Source organism: Chelonoidis abingdonii, chromosome 3 (assembly GCF_003597395.2).
Source record: "Chelonoidis abingdonii isolate Lonesome George chromosome 3, CheloAbing_2.0, whole genome shotgun sequence".
Classification (NCBI taxonomy): Eukaryota; Metazoa; Chordata; order Testudines; family Testudinidae; genus Chelonoidis; species Chelonoidis abingdonii.
The window spans coordinates 202,961,833-202,977,161 of record NC_133771.1 but is presented as its reverse complement, the minus strand read 5'-3'; the positions used below and the strand labels follow the sequence as shown (position 1 = coordinate 202,977,161).

The 15,329-nt window shown below is 40.1% G+C and overlaps 1 protein-coding gene across 5 annotated transcripts in view; it reads right to left on the bottom strand.

Annotated features, from left to right (window-relative positions):
- The window catches only part of WDPCP (WD repeat containing planar cell polarity effector), a 244,455-nt gene that overhangs the window by 161,004 nt on the left and 68,122 nt on the right, over positions 1-15,329 (bottom strand). For all 5 annotated transcript variants that reach the window (XM_032763269.2, XM_032763270.2, XM_075064464.1 and 2 more), the window contains exons 2-4: positions 4,176-4,260; positions 2,616-2,660; positions 1,512-1,562 (exon numbers count right to left, since the gene is read on the bottom strand). In XM_032763269.2, coding sequence (XP_032619160.1) covers positions 1,512-1,562; positions 2,616-2,660; positions 4,176-4,236 — 157 coding nt within the window. In that variant the 5' untranslated portion in view covers positions 4,237-4,260. The remainder of the gene's footprint in view (positions 1-1,511; positions 1,563-2,615; positions 2,661-4,175; positions 4,261-15,329) is intronic.

Sequence of the window (15,329 nt, the reverse complement as noted above, 5' to 3'; positions counted from 1 at the left end):
TTAGGGGTTGTTATAAAAGTGGATGGGTAGGGTTCTGTGGCCTGCTTTGTGCAGGAGGTCAGACTAGATGATCATATTGGTCCCTTCTGACCTACGAGTCTATGAGTCTATGAGAATGGGAACTTGCTCATACAAATACCAAATTATATATCCAAATCACCATTTGAGTACAAAATTAGCCAGTGTAGCCTTGTCAAAAATATGGCCCATAAAAGTGTCATGCGAAATTTGGTGCTTTGGGGCAGCCCTGATCTCAGCACAGAGCCCTGGTATTTGGGCTGTGCATTGGAGAAGTCCAATGAGGCCTGACAGGGGAGGAATCTTCCCATCATGCCACAGAGCAGTAGTGGAGCCAGTTCATGGGAATAATTACAGCAACACAGCTATAATAACTTATGCTCCCATTGCATGTCACATATACAAGAGGAGCTGGTTGGTGCAGCTGTGTAGTCAGTATCTGCTGGCTCTGCTCTGCCCACAACAGACGGACCCATCATATAGGGAACCCATGGAGAACAATACTTGACAGCATACAAGGGATGTAAATCCTCCATATGGCTTCTCAAATTTTGCCCCGCTTTATAGCAGAACTTCACTAGTTCTCCTGGACAAAGGGCCCTTCGAGCATACTGGGGACTGAGTCCCAGAGGGATTTGTCCTTGTGGGCCAAATTCTGCCACCAAACACAAACACACCAATCCCACTTAAATTAATGAGAATTTTGCATATCTATTTGAAGGAAGAATTTAGTCCTAATACTAATTCAGTTATGATCAGATACAGTGTTAAGGGAACTCTTACAGTATAAATTTTATTTTGCAAAATCCCATAAAAATCAATTAGATTTTTCATAGCTGTAATACAATACAGATTGAACACTACAATGTGGTATGAGAAGGAGTAACTATTCAGTAGTTATAAAACTTGTGATGGTAGGAAGGTTTTATGCAAATGATTAACCTCTAGCAGCATTGTGATAGTAATGTGATAGTATCATTAAAACTTCTTTGAACCAGCAAGTAGGAACATATAATCCAATGTAAATTTTCCCAGAAAAAACCTCACCAAACAAATTAGGAATACATCTGATGATTAGTGCCATGTTTCTTTTACTCCTCTTGGAAAAATTTTAGTTTTCTACCAATTAATATTTAAATTCTTTCAATTATTTAAGATATTTATTGATAATCTGCAGACTAAATTTGGTAAGGAGAGTCCTGGATTATGTTTATTTCTGTTTTTACTTGGCAAGAGAAATGAGAAACAATTGTGACTACCGTGCTCAATGATATAGAAAAGGTATATTGCAATTACATAAGGAAGGTTTAGTTACATCTTGTGAATTATTTTGTGCTCTTTAGGTCTATGATATTCAGTCTCCTACTATATAGTATGTGCAGAAAGTTGAGTTTGAAGAATAGAGATTATTTTAGTGTTTTGTCAGCGGCAACAGCTATTAAAAAAAAGTAACACCATCTTATCACAACAAGTAACCTAGAAAATGCCCTTACATTCCACAAGCTGTTGTTTCTCTTCTAAGTAACCATGGTTCATTTGTGATACTAAAAAAAAAAGGGGGGGGGAGGGAGGAAAAGATGAATGTTAACCCTCACAGCTGCTGTCAGCAAATCTTAATACATTAAAGTGAAGATTCAGACATTTTAATAAAACACAGAAATTTACACAAAATTAAGACAGCCCTGATTTTTTCACCTCACAGTCAGATATCTTAAATTCGCAGTGAAAGAAAGGCTTATGCAGCCCAACAGGTGGGCCAATATTACTGAGCCTCCAATCTCATCAGATAGTGAAGTGAGCTGCAATTGAATCCAGGAGAGAAGCTGAGTCAGTCTGTCATCAGAACCATGGAGACAGCATATTAACCACCAAGCTAAGTACATGGGATGCCCACACAAGCCTCCACTTTAACCTGGCCTGAAACAGGAAGTAACTGTAGCTGAAAAGACCTTTTGGGCCATCATGAAACTTCTAGGATTAACAGGATTAATCAGATAAAGAAAATTGATCATTCACTCTGAAATGCCTATTTCAGATATCAGGTAAAGATCCAGGAGGCTAACACTAGTGCATTCCTCTGCGTTTCCGATGCCCTCTACTGGGATTCCAACATACAAAAAATTACTGGAATGCTCAATGTCAAATTGGCCATACCTGAAACACTATATTACATTAAAATTATATTGTTAAATAGTTTTTTTAATTTTTCTTTATAGCACATACAAGATTGTTAGGTAGAAAAAATAGACACTCCGAGGCATGGTTGATGTTTAATTTATCACTCTCCAAATGTAAGAAGCATTCAGTCATATCTATTGAAAGTTCCTTTAATAATTTTGATGATTCATTTAATTATTATCTATAGTTTCTGTCTATTGGAATAAAAAGTTTAAAAATAGATTCAGATTACTCAAGACAGAGTCTCTGTGACTGTTTCTTGATTTTAGAGAAATACAAAAAGACTCTTGCGTATTAAGAAGAAATTCATTGCTGAGTTTATACATAACACCATTAGCCAAACAACTCCCAAAGCAGACCAAACATCTCAAAGTTTTAAACAGGTTTTTTTTTATAGTTAAATACAATTTATAGTGTACCTGGTTCTTTCTTGTCATAGTACTGATAGATCCCAATGTCTTCATCTACATAATCAAGTAGAAATATCATTAAATTCTGATTGTGTGTCACTTGAAAAAATGTAGCATATGAAATGAAATTGAACCACTTTTTAAAAAATGCCTCCTGGTGACTGGCAATGTTACCATTACTGGCCTGTAAATTGCAACTATATATATATATACTTGTGCACTTTAGGAAGCTCCCCGTCCCATGGTAAAAAGGTCCCGTTTCTAGCTATGTGGTGCTCTAAGATATTAGACTTTAAAGAGATACTATTTTACTATAAATTGGCCCAAGACTCACTCTATCTCATCTTGGCCTCAGGAGAGATTTTGGGGGAAATTCCTCAGCTGGAGAAGAAGGTAGAAGGCATTCTTTGGCTGCTTGACTTTAAAATAAAATAGCAGCTTCTTGAAGCTATGCAGAGGTTTGGAACGTTAGAATAAAATCTGAGGGAGATGGGTTAGCGGGCAACAGGTCAAAGCTGCACGATATATTCATTTATCATATAGCTCTGCAATTTATCACATAGCTATCATTTCCAGAGATGGGATTTTATACACAGTATTCGTAATAAACAAAAGCAATGTTAGGTTGGAATCCATTACAAAGAAATCTGAAAATAATGAACTGTCATTTAAAGATCTGGTTTCTCCCAAAAAACAGTCTAACAGTTCATGTTTCTGAAATGTAACAGTTTACAACATGCTTTTAATTACAATTATAATTAATTGTTTTATTTAGGCTGCCAGGTTTTTATGGATAGTCTGGCTTTTGATTAAACATTTTATCTAGTTGTTATTATAGCAGGCTTGTTCTCATATGAGACACTGTGGGATATTGAGTCAATATTTGATTAATCATATTTTTGTATAGTTTTTAATGTTACTGGAATGCACTTTGCTACAACTGTCATAGGGACTAGATGTCAAATGAATGTGGTTTTGGTATCACACATTTCAAAACCACTGGTTTGCTGAGCATTGGATTTTAGCACTTGTAAAGCTAGAAGTATAAAGGATTTTTTCCACTTGGATGGTACTTAGTCATGTATCTCAAATTACTTTGAAAACTAGAATGATAAGTTTAATAAGATAAATGTATCTTAAGTATACCAGTTCTCCATTCAAAATTTTCAAAGCATGAGCAATAAAGTATTGTTACATATTAAGTACATATTATAACATTTCTGCAATCAGCAGGAATGTATGAATGAATATCAATAAAAGTGAAATAAATATCAATTAAAGTGAAACCTATAGTAAAGCAGCACATGGCTTCTTAAAAGGAAACATGAATTAAACAATACATAATCTTAATAATTTTTCATTATTGACAAGGATACTCCAGATCTATGATGAGATAAGAAGCTGACCACATTATACCATACTACTTTTATATAATTTATTTTCCCCAAGTATAAAAATAAACTTCAACTTCACATGAGTATTCAGAATTTGATATCAATTCAATATTCATTGACAGGTTTTGTTATTCTGTTTTAGAAAAAGGTTGGAATTTGGTCACAGTTGATTTACCCCCAATATGTAAGGTATTCTTCAAAGACCACAGGTGCATCTCAGTCAGGCAGAAAGACATCTGATGGCAGATGGAAAATCAGTCCTACCAAAGGAAGGAAAGAAACAACATGTGCAAATTAATTAACTTCTACCACCAGTGAAACTGAAAGTCCCTTGGCAACTAAGTGGCAAAAGAGCCTGCCGTTGGAGATATTCTGAAAGCAGAATTATACAATAATCACACATACACTACTGCTCTTGTTTCTGCTTCTATGAATGATGCTACCTAAGAGACAAAAAAATTAGTCCTTTCTGTTATACTAAATGTACTTTTGCTTTATGTATATATGGGTTGTATTTTAATTCTAAGTAGGTATTATAATAGAATCAGAAACAGTCTTTAAGGACCTGAAATATACTATTTTGAATAATTGTAATTGCCTCTCACTAAAAGTTGACATATTCAGCAACAGCAAAGTCAGTGACACATGAGAACGAATTTGCGACAATAAGGTTGTTTGGGTTTTTGTTGCTTTGTATTTAGAGCCAAATTTACAACCAGGCTCTATTTTTGTCCTTGAAGCTGTTTTCATACAATATTACCACATATGCGTGTGTCAAAGTAATAACCGTGCAAGCAAAATGAGAGGCTGTTTTTTAAGGTTTGACCCCGGAATATTAGAATATATTTTTAGGGTTTGACCCTGCAAGCCCTGCACACAGGGAACATTCAGTGAAGTCAAGAGAGAGTTTTGAACAGGAGAGCCTTGCAGGCACTAGTAATTAATGTGAAATACCTAAAGTGATGGCTTTCCTAGACCAGAAACATAGGGAGATTATAATAAATTATTACTAACACACAAGGACAATGGGTGTCAATCAGATAAAATGTATGAGGTGTATGTTATGTAACATGATTGCAATTCTGTTTTTTTGTTTCTTTAAAAGTGTTGTCTCTCCATATTCACAGTTGTGAGAATGAGTCCCCTTCTGTCCCCTCGCTCCTCTCATGCCTCTGAGCATCACGAACCTTCTGGAAAGTAGTTTCCATTGGACCTGTGTAACCAACCTCTTGTGGCACCACATATTCCCAGCTGAGGTTACAAACAAGACTATGTGCCCCAACTGCCTCTGCCCAATGGTTGCATCAAAGTAGAACTCTGCGGAATAGAGAAAGGAGGGCATTTAACATGAATATGCAGAGGCAACACTCCTGAAGAACCATAGTTTGTATGCTACTGGGTAGAACCATTTTTTCATTTTGGAGATAGGCTCTCATTTTCCCACTGTGGGAGTCTAAATAGTACTACACCCACAGAAAGATGAGCTGAGGAGTTCTAACTGGAACTGCCCTCCCAAAACAAGCATCTGACATAAATGTGAATCAAGAGAGTTGTATGATGAAAGTATTAGACTCATCATGGATGTCACCTTAGTCCTGATAAAGATTCCTGAGATAATTTCATCCTAGCTAATATATAATATCTCAGTGCACAGCTTAATCCACTTAAACACCGCTGAGTAGAAAAGCATTACTTTTACACTGATCCCCAAAACTACAAAAAATCTTGCTGACTTCCTAAACCCCTCAGTCCTATCCAAGTACAAGTTTAAAACACATGACATCTAGTGAATGGAATATAGTTTCCCCTGGGTGAGAATAAGGTTTTGGCAAGAACACCAGGAGATTGCTGGAACATGGGCACCACTTTTGGAATAAGTATGGGATGAGGACACAGGACAACACTGTCCATGTGGAAGACAGTGAAAGGAGGCTAGCCACTAAATTCTGTAATGCTCTTGTTCTTCTTACAGATGTAACTCACAAATGGAAGAAAACAAGTCCTCAACAATCAGAAGGTTAAGGTCCTTGATAGAATGTGTTCTCTTACTGATGGGAAGACATTAATTAACCACATTTTTTTCAGAAATTTTGTGAGGGGGGTTTGATTGAAAAGAATCTGCCACTCACAGATAATATATATTGAGCTGGCATGCAGGAGCACCTTGACAGAAGAAAAGAGGCTGAGAGACTTAGGCACAATGAATAATCTAATATATGGACACAGAATCTGAAGATGGTGTCACCATCTGTTCATAGAAAAAATCTTTTCTACTTCTGAGAATAGTATTTCAATGTAAATGGATTTCTGGGACAGCACCAAAAAAAAATCCTGCCCTTCAACAGGGCACACCAGATCACAAAAAATTAATGTCTTGTGACCCAAGCTAAGCAACTCAGCAACTGTGGATCAGGATGCACAACACCATCTTTCTGAGATAGCAGGTCCAATTATACCAGTAGGAGAAAAAAAATTCTCACGAGACATTTGTTAATGGACTATGTGATTTAAACCCATTGAGGATCTCACTGTACAATACTGCTTCACCGTTATTATTAGGAGAGCACCTCAGCTGTATAACTGATATACTTTGACTTCTTACGACTTCAGGCTGTTTTCATTTTATTTCTTGGAAGGCAAAATATCCACTGAAATTTGCTAGACTCCTTTTCTTGGTTACAAAAAGTCTACATACTTCAAACCTGGTGGTCTGGTCTCTAAAGTATTCTCTCTGGCTAGTCTTACATTTTTATTCTAGCAGTCAACTTCTTCCAAGCTTGTAGGTTCACTGTCACTCACAAATTAAGCTCATTCTTCATCGCAAACTTCAAAGTCACCATTCACTCAATCGGATTATGATGAAGAGTGAGTAGAAAACATCTGCTAAACATGGCATCCCCCAAGCTGATTTAAACTTCTCCAAGTATGAGAGCCAACAGAGACGTTAACAGTTATGGTAATTCTTAGAACAAAATTCTTGCTTTTTCATCTAATTATTACCATTATATTTTTGGTTTTAGTCTGTTTATGAGCCAAGCCTTGAGCATCAGAGAGACAGAAAGGAAGAGAGGAGCAAAAGGGAAGTGCTGGATTAAGCACTAAAAGAATGCTTTCAAGTGTTTTTTTCCCTTGAGTGTCAGAGAGGAAAAGACAGAAAGGTGCTTTGCACTCAGCACCAAATAATTACTTTTGGATACTTTTCCTATTTTTAAACATTTTCACTCCACTATTTAAAAAAAAAAAGTTGTGTAGGAAAATGATCAAACTGAAGCAGCACAATCAAAATTACGTTTTAGTCCTCAACTGAAAAATGATGGATTGACTGTCCAGGGGAGTGATGTCCTCCGTTTATTCACAGAGTAAAAGATGGATCCTGCCAACATATCCAAGCCCGATCTGGAGGTACCACATCTAGGTATGAGGGGCAATTCAGTTTATAGACTCATTCTATGCTTGGCCTTTATGCGCCGACTATCAACAAGAAGGCTAATCAGTGCCAGCTATGGAGATGGCTTGTTTTGGTGAAGTGATCCCCAGTCCACTGGAAAAAACTTTTAAACCATCCCCTAACCTGAGACGTCTTCTGTTTAATTATATTTTACTCCAGACTGTATGAATGGAAGACTTATGTCCCTAAAATAAAACGTGATACACTCTATGCATTAATATTCACTATTATGGAATTATTCTTCTCTGGTAGGAAACATATTTGAATTAACTCAATCCAGGCACAACAATCAAATGATAGCATCTCAATATCTACCTACCTGATTTGTTGCCCAATTTTCTTAACTCTTTTTTTAAAAATTATGTGCAAAGTTTACAACATTTCTTTAACTGCATCAATTAGGCTCTGCTCCTGCAAAGACTTATGCACATGCTTCAAGCATATAATATGTCCCATTGAGCTAAATGAAATTACTCATCTGCTTGAATTTAAGCAAATAAATCTTTGCAGGACTTGTAAAGACAAGTGCAGGTTACCTTTTACGTATGCCCTTTTCTTGCCTCTGCTTTGTAAGTTTTGTGACCTTAATTTTTTCCTCTCGTTTGATTTCTTCATTGACTTAAAGCTCTCCTTAAGCTTGCAAAGTTCTGATTTTAAAAATTGAAAATTTATATCTTTTTTATATAAAGATAGTTTGGATATATCTGTATATATAAATACATATACACATTTTTGCTGTGATGTTTATCTAATTATACATTAGCTAAGGCTTTTTCCAAAGTACTAACGTGAGTTCTATTTTAGCAAAATATCACCACATTTTTTTTTTAACTTTAGCAAAATTAATTACATGAGCGAATAAGGAAATGGCTATCATTTTTATGAGCTTCTGGACAGAATATCTCCCACAGCTCAGTTTTGTTTTTTTACTACTTTTTCCATGCAGGCATCAGAATTATCTCCCTGTAATCACTGGAATTCATTCCCATTTTCATTGTCAAAGCTATAACTGATCAGATATCAGGTGTTCAACCAACGAGGTAAGCCAGAAAACCACTCTACAATTCATTCTGTGTTTCTGAGATGTAATATCTGGAGCAGCAGTGATCAGTCTCTTTTTCTTCTACTTCATGACCAATTTCTCCTTCACCAAGGAGAGTAATTCCTTGCAGCACAGTGATGTTAGGAAATGTAATAGTCAACTCTGTGAGATAAAGTTTGGATCCAAACAGAAACACTAGATAAGAAGGTATGTACTGTAGCTTTGATGAGCAGACAAACATATTTCATTGTGCAAAATATGCAAAACATATTTTAAAAAGCTGGAAAACAGGAAGGTTTGTATTTTTAAAGTAATCTCTTTTTATTTTATTTTACTGTAACTTGATCAACTAGCTTAAACAACAAATAGTTATCCAGTACAAACAAGTAGATGTCTTTGAGCTCAATCCTGCTCCCATAGCAATTAATGGAAAAATATACATTGACATTTATGGGAGCAGGATCATTCCCTTTCTATCTGTTCACATGGATGTCATGTCTTGGGGAAAATATTTGACCTGAGTGCTATACAATGGCAGGCATTTAGAAACAAAATAAAAATGTAGATAATCTGATTGATTTTTTTTTTAAAAAAACCTTCATTAGGAATCAGTTTGTAATCTGGTTGAGTACAAAAATAATCCAGATTCTTAATTCTCCCTTATTGTTTATTCCACCAAACTGCTACTATCTGAGTGATTTAAGGAAACTACTCTATAATCTAGGGTGACCAGATCACCACACTAAAATATCGGGACACACTGGGGTGCCATCAGCCCTGCTCACAGTCCACCCCTGCTCCTCCCAGGCTCTGCCCCCACTCTGTCCCAGGGCCCGCCCTCTCCTCACTCACCCCCCCCCCACCACCGTGCCCTTCCTCATCCCCCGGCCTGCTGTGCTGTGTCCTTCCTCAGTCCCCCACCCACTGCTTGCCTCCCTGCCCGCTCGCCCGCCTGCCGCTCGCCTCTTTACTCCCCCCGCCCGCCACTCACCCCTACAATGCCGATTTCCCCTCTGCTGGGTGAGTGCTCATCCCCCCTGCCTCTTCCCGCCCCTGCACCGCCCTTGTCCTGCCCCCATTCCACCTCCTTCCCCCATTCCCTGCCCCTGCCCTGCCTCTTCTCCGTCTCCTCCCCTGAGAATGCCATGTCCCTGCTTCTCCCCCCTCCCTCCTGGAAAGCGCTAAGTGCTACCAAACAGATGTTAGGCGGCATGAAGCACTGGAGGGGGGAAGGAGCGAGGACGTGGCGTGCTAGGGTGAAAGAGGGAGAAGGAGGCGAGGAGGGGGGAACTTGGCTGCAATTTTTCCCCATGAGTGCTCCAGCCCTGGAACACCCATGGGGTCAGCGCCCCCCTCCTGCTTGCCTCCTTACCAGAATATTGGGACAAATGGCATCCCGATCATACATTGATCAGGACGCAGGACAAAGGGTTAAATATCAGGACAATCCTGATTTTATCGGGACATCTGGTGACTCTATTATTATCTATCAAATTTCATAGGCATGTCAATATTTTTCATGTAGGCATTCCCACTTCCATCTGCTTACCATGTCTGGATACAGGAGAGCTGACAAGGAAAATAAGAACTTAGCTGTCTTTGTTGGCTTTGGCTCAAATGTCTAAGGGCTAGATCCTGCAAATGGAGCTATGTGAGCAGACCCCTACACCTTGGCACAACCCCACTGAAGTCAGTGGCAATCTGAGCGGGTGGAGGGATTTGCTTGACTCAGTCTATTTGTAAGAGCTTCCTCTAAATTTAGATCCAGAATTGAAACTGAACTTTCCCAAATGCAAGAGGTGTTTGTGATTTGGTTCATTGCAGAAATATGCCCAAGTCACACAGTTCTTGTTTGGATTTAAATTCCGGGCTTGTGGGGGCAGATGTGGTTTTCCGGTTCATCTCCGTATCTAATAATCCCTTACCTGGATTTTACAGATAACAATTTACACCTCCTAGGAACAGGGTTGCCAACTTTCTAATTGCACAAAACTGAACACAAATGCCCTACCTCGCCCCTTCCCCGAGGCCCTGCCCCTGCTTCACTCCTTATCTAAGGCCCCTCCGCTGCTCGCTCTCCCCTACCCTCACTCACTTTCACTGGGATGGGACAGGGGGTTGGGGTGTGGGAGGGGGTGAGGGCTCCGGCTGGAGGTGCGGGCTCTGGAGTGGGGCTGGGGATGAGGAGTTTGAGGTGTAAGAGGGGACTCCGAGCTGGTGCAGGGGGCTGAGGTATGGGGTGCGGGCTTCAGGAATGGGCTCAGGGCAGAGGTAGCGGGTTGGGGTGTGGGAAGGGGTGCAGGCTCTGAGAGAGAGTTAGGGTGCAGGAGAGGGTTCTGACCTGGGGCAGGAGATTAGGGTATGGGTGGGGGTGCAGAATCTGGGAGGGAGTTAGGGTGTGGGAGGGGGTTCTGACCTCAGGCAGGGGGTTCAGGGTGGGGGCTCTAGCCAGGCAGCGCTTAGCTCAGGCAGCTCCCAGTTGGTGGTGCAGCGGGATTAAAGCAGGCTCTATGCCTGCCCTGGTTCCATGCTACTCCCGGAAGCGGTCGGCATGTTCAGACCCTAGGCAGAGATGCAGCCAGGCGGCTCTGTGCGGTGTGCACTGCCCGTGCCCACAGGTGTCGCCCCCATAGTTCCCACTGGCTGCAGTTCCAGGCCAATGGGAGCTGTGGAGCACTCCCTGATCGCCCCTGCACCTAGGAGCCAGACATGCTGGCCACTTCAGGGGAGCTGCACAGAACCAGGGGAGGCATGGAGCCTGCCTTAGCCTTGCTGCACAGTCGACTGGTCTTTTAACGGCCCGGTCAGCAGTGCTGACCAGAGCCACCAGGGTCCCTTTTCGACTGGGTGTTCTGGTCAAAAAACAGATGCCTGGCAACCCTACCTAGGAACTCTAGCAAAGAACAAGGTAAACTTGAGAAAGAACAACTGAAGTTTGGTTGCTGTGGGAATCATAACTCTGACATTCCGATATCTGCATGTTTAAATTCTCAGCTTTAAGGTGGCATTAACAAAGCTGTATGTAAGTGTTTAAAAAGAAGTTTGATGTTGCATAACAAATAACATTCAGGGCCTGGTTCTCATTTTCACTGTGCCCCTTTATGCCACTCTGGCAGGGGTAAAGGGCTTTAAATGGAGTAGAAATTACATTATATTTATCCCCCCCCCACATACACACACCTCTTTACACAAAATCCCTTTTACGCTGTCAGAGAAATGTAAAGAGGCTTTAGTACAAAAGGGGAATTAGGACCTCCATTTATAAATGCAATCCTCAATTTCAGGAAGTGGTAATCCATACATGTTTTTATAGACCAACTCAATTCAAAATCTGACCTATCTTAAAATATTAGTTTCAGACTTTTTTCTGAAGAAAAAGGTAATATGCAGATGGGTGTACAACACACAGTATACACTGTAATGAAATACACACTGAAGCTCTTATTGTAAGAAAAGGCTGAATAATCATTGAAGGGAAATACATTACCTGATAACCCAAGAATTCTGGCATGAAAATCATACATTGTAAATTTATTTCCATGTGCCGTGAAGTTGTTTCATGCTCCATTGAATTAATTCTTCATGGTTTTTATTATTGTTTTAGAAATCTGAAACTAAGTCCTGTCCTTTGTAATTACAAATAGTTAAGTTATATTTACAGTTTTAAATGTTAATATATTTCAGTGTTTAACTGTAACAAAATTATATAGCTCCTTAAAAATATCGAAATTACTACATAAATCTCATCCTAATCAAAAGTTCAGCTATAAATCAGAAACACATTTTCACCCCAAGTGATAGTAATTAAAAGCACATTTTAAATATATATCTTTCATTTAATATAGCTGCTGCTCATCTATCTTACCTGGAGTCAAAATATTGCAGTCCTGATCCTGTAACTAGTTCTGTGTGGCTGGGTCCAATGGGGATCCATGTGGGCCAATAGTGCCACCTATGCAGAGCCAATAGCAGGATCAGATCCTTAAACAGTATCCATAAAAATAAATACAAAATTCAGAAATTCATTTTTATTTGACTGTTGAGTATCAGGATTCCAGAAATCATTATTTTGAACAATTTGGTTGCTTAGCTGTGTGTTGCAGAGAGTCCTGAAGCACATGGTGAAGAACTATTTGTTGCAGATCAGCTATACTTGACTTCTTGGATTAGCAATCTCTTGAAAAAAATGTCAACAACTTGTCAGTTCACTCCTCTTCAAATATTTGCAGGGAAGAGATGTTCTAAAATACACTTGTATGAACACTCTATATTTCTAGATGTTGATGGACAAGCATTTGTGTTTATTATACACAGGTATCTCCATTTTATGCAATATTATATGAACTACAACCTGATTCACTCACAGTATTGGCACCGCTATTTTGGTATAGGGAATGTTTTTTTAGTGAAATACTTACACTGGTCCAAGCCCTAGCATAGACACAGTTATACTGGCATAATTCCCTTTTCCATATTGAAATAGTTATATCAATATAAAGTGCCCATTGCAACCTTTATGTGTGTTGGGTCTTTGTTTAGCTTGCTAGAAGAAAAGGAGCACTGCCCTTTTAAGGGTTCCCTTGCAAGAAGGGGGCAGAAGGGAGAAAGCTTACAGGGATGGACAGGAAGGGTAGGATGCAGCTGGGGCCACGTCAAGATCACTGCATTGCCCTTCCTGCTAACAGAAAGAGTGGGAGAGGTATTTATAACCCATGCAGCAACGAAAGGCCCTCTTTCCCATGATCAGGATGGAAGAACCCACCCATACCTGTATTTGGAATAGGACCGGGTTCCCTTTAGACCTTCTGTGGACATCACACTAGTTGCCCCTTTTCCCTGGTGGGGCTTGAAGGAATTTTTCCCTCCCTGCCAGATTGGCCAAGGGTTTTTCATCTTCCCCACAGCTGGTCTGGTCTGGTGGGATGCAGTAGGCAGATTAGGTTACCATGTCACAACTTATATGTAATAGTTGTGGCAAATGTTCAGTGCAGGTACTTAGAATGGAAGGCATATGCTATTGGATACTGTGATCGGAAAAGGATTTGAAAGAACATATCCCATATGGGAACTTAGTAAGTGGGGTTGGAGGCTCCTTATGTCTCATCAGCAGGGAGCCAAACCTCTCCTTTTCCTGGTCCCCTTTAAGGGAGCTGAGGAAAGGGGTTTGGGGCTCCTACATCTGGATCAGAGACAGTCATCTCCTTCCTGCACTGTACAATTTATTGCCAGATACTTCCAGGTATTATACATGAATAAAAGTTGTGGCCTAATTAATCCACATTCATGGCGTTCTGTCTTTCTTCCAGCGTGGTCGGACAAAGAAACTTTATACCAATGCAACCGCCCACACTAGGAGGGCTTTACCCTTTAACAATAATGGTATAGTGAGAAGGGGCAAGGCCAGATGGCTATAGTAAAGTAGTGAGGAACAGGTACGTTAGCCCCAAGCTAAACAAATCCCTGGTACCATGGTAACCAAATGGCAGTTGCTCCAGGTTAATCAAGACACCTGGGGCCAATTAAGATCCTTCTAGAAAGCAGTGGAGATAGCTAGGTTGATTGGGACACCTGAAGCTGATCAAGGGCTGGCTGGCTGGCTGGCACTAGTTAAAAGCCTCCCTGTTAGTCAGTGAGGTGTGTGTGTGTGTCAGGAGCTGTATGAGGGAGCTGTGCTGCTGGAGGAATGAAGCAGTACAAATCCATATCAGGTGCAAGGAAGGAGGCCCTGAGGTAACAATGAAGGAGATATTGAGTGGGGGCTGCTGTGGGGAAGTGGCCCAGGGAATTGCACATGTCCTATTTCCAAAAAGTCAGCTACCACAGCAGCTACTATTAGGGTCCCTGGGCTGGAGCCTGGAGCAGAGGGTGGGCCTGGGCTCCCCCCCGATTAATCACTAAGACTGGGAGACAACAGAGACTGTGTGAGGGAGGGTTGCTTCTCCTCACCTCCCTTGCTGGCTTATGATGAAAATGGCTCAGTAAGCTGTGACCCTTGCCTCTAGAGAGAGAAGGGCTATGTGGAGGGTCACAGTGAGCCTCTGAGGCTAGCGAAATCCACCAGGAAACATGGGACCCATGCAGACAAGGACAAAGCTTTGTCACACTAGTTAAAGCAATACAACTTGTGTACGTATACAAGCCCTTAATTACCAGACTCTTAATTTATAATAATTACTGCTCAATGCTTTCTGCGCATGCTCAAATCCTTTAATGTCCTTAGTTGGGCACACTGAAGTCAACAAGACTACAGTGTGAAAATGGCATGATTTGGCCCTTTAAAAGTAAAAACATACAGAAGTGTGTGTGTGTGTTTGGCACAGATTTGATGTATCTGCCTTAAGGGCATCTATTTTATTTTGACTCACTTGCTTCACTTTTGTTTTGTTTCACTTTCCTTCTGAATCAAGCCACCATTTTCACGCCTGTGTGCCTATATTTTAGACACCTAAAGCCACATTTAGGCACCTAAATAAAAGTGACCTGATTTTTAGAGGTACTTAAGCCAATGGACGTGGTAGGTGCTCAGTACTTCTGAACATCAGGCCTCATATTTAGTTATCTAAAAATGGCTTTGTGCCCAAGATCTGAACAGCACCTCTCATGCTTATACAAATTCCCTAATTTTGACAAAAAAAATATAAATTATTTTTTGGGAGAGATAGACATAGCTCTAGTGTGATGAGGAGGAAATAAATTAAAAATAAACGAACACTGGCGAAAAAGATGCAGTTTAATGAGCACAGTACAGGTAAATTTATCAGGTTCATTTAAATATCAATCAGTCTGTCTAGGCACTTACATTGCCGTCATCATCAAGGTATTTGAATGCCTCACAGACA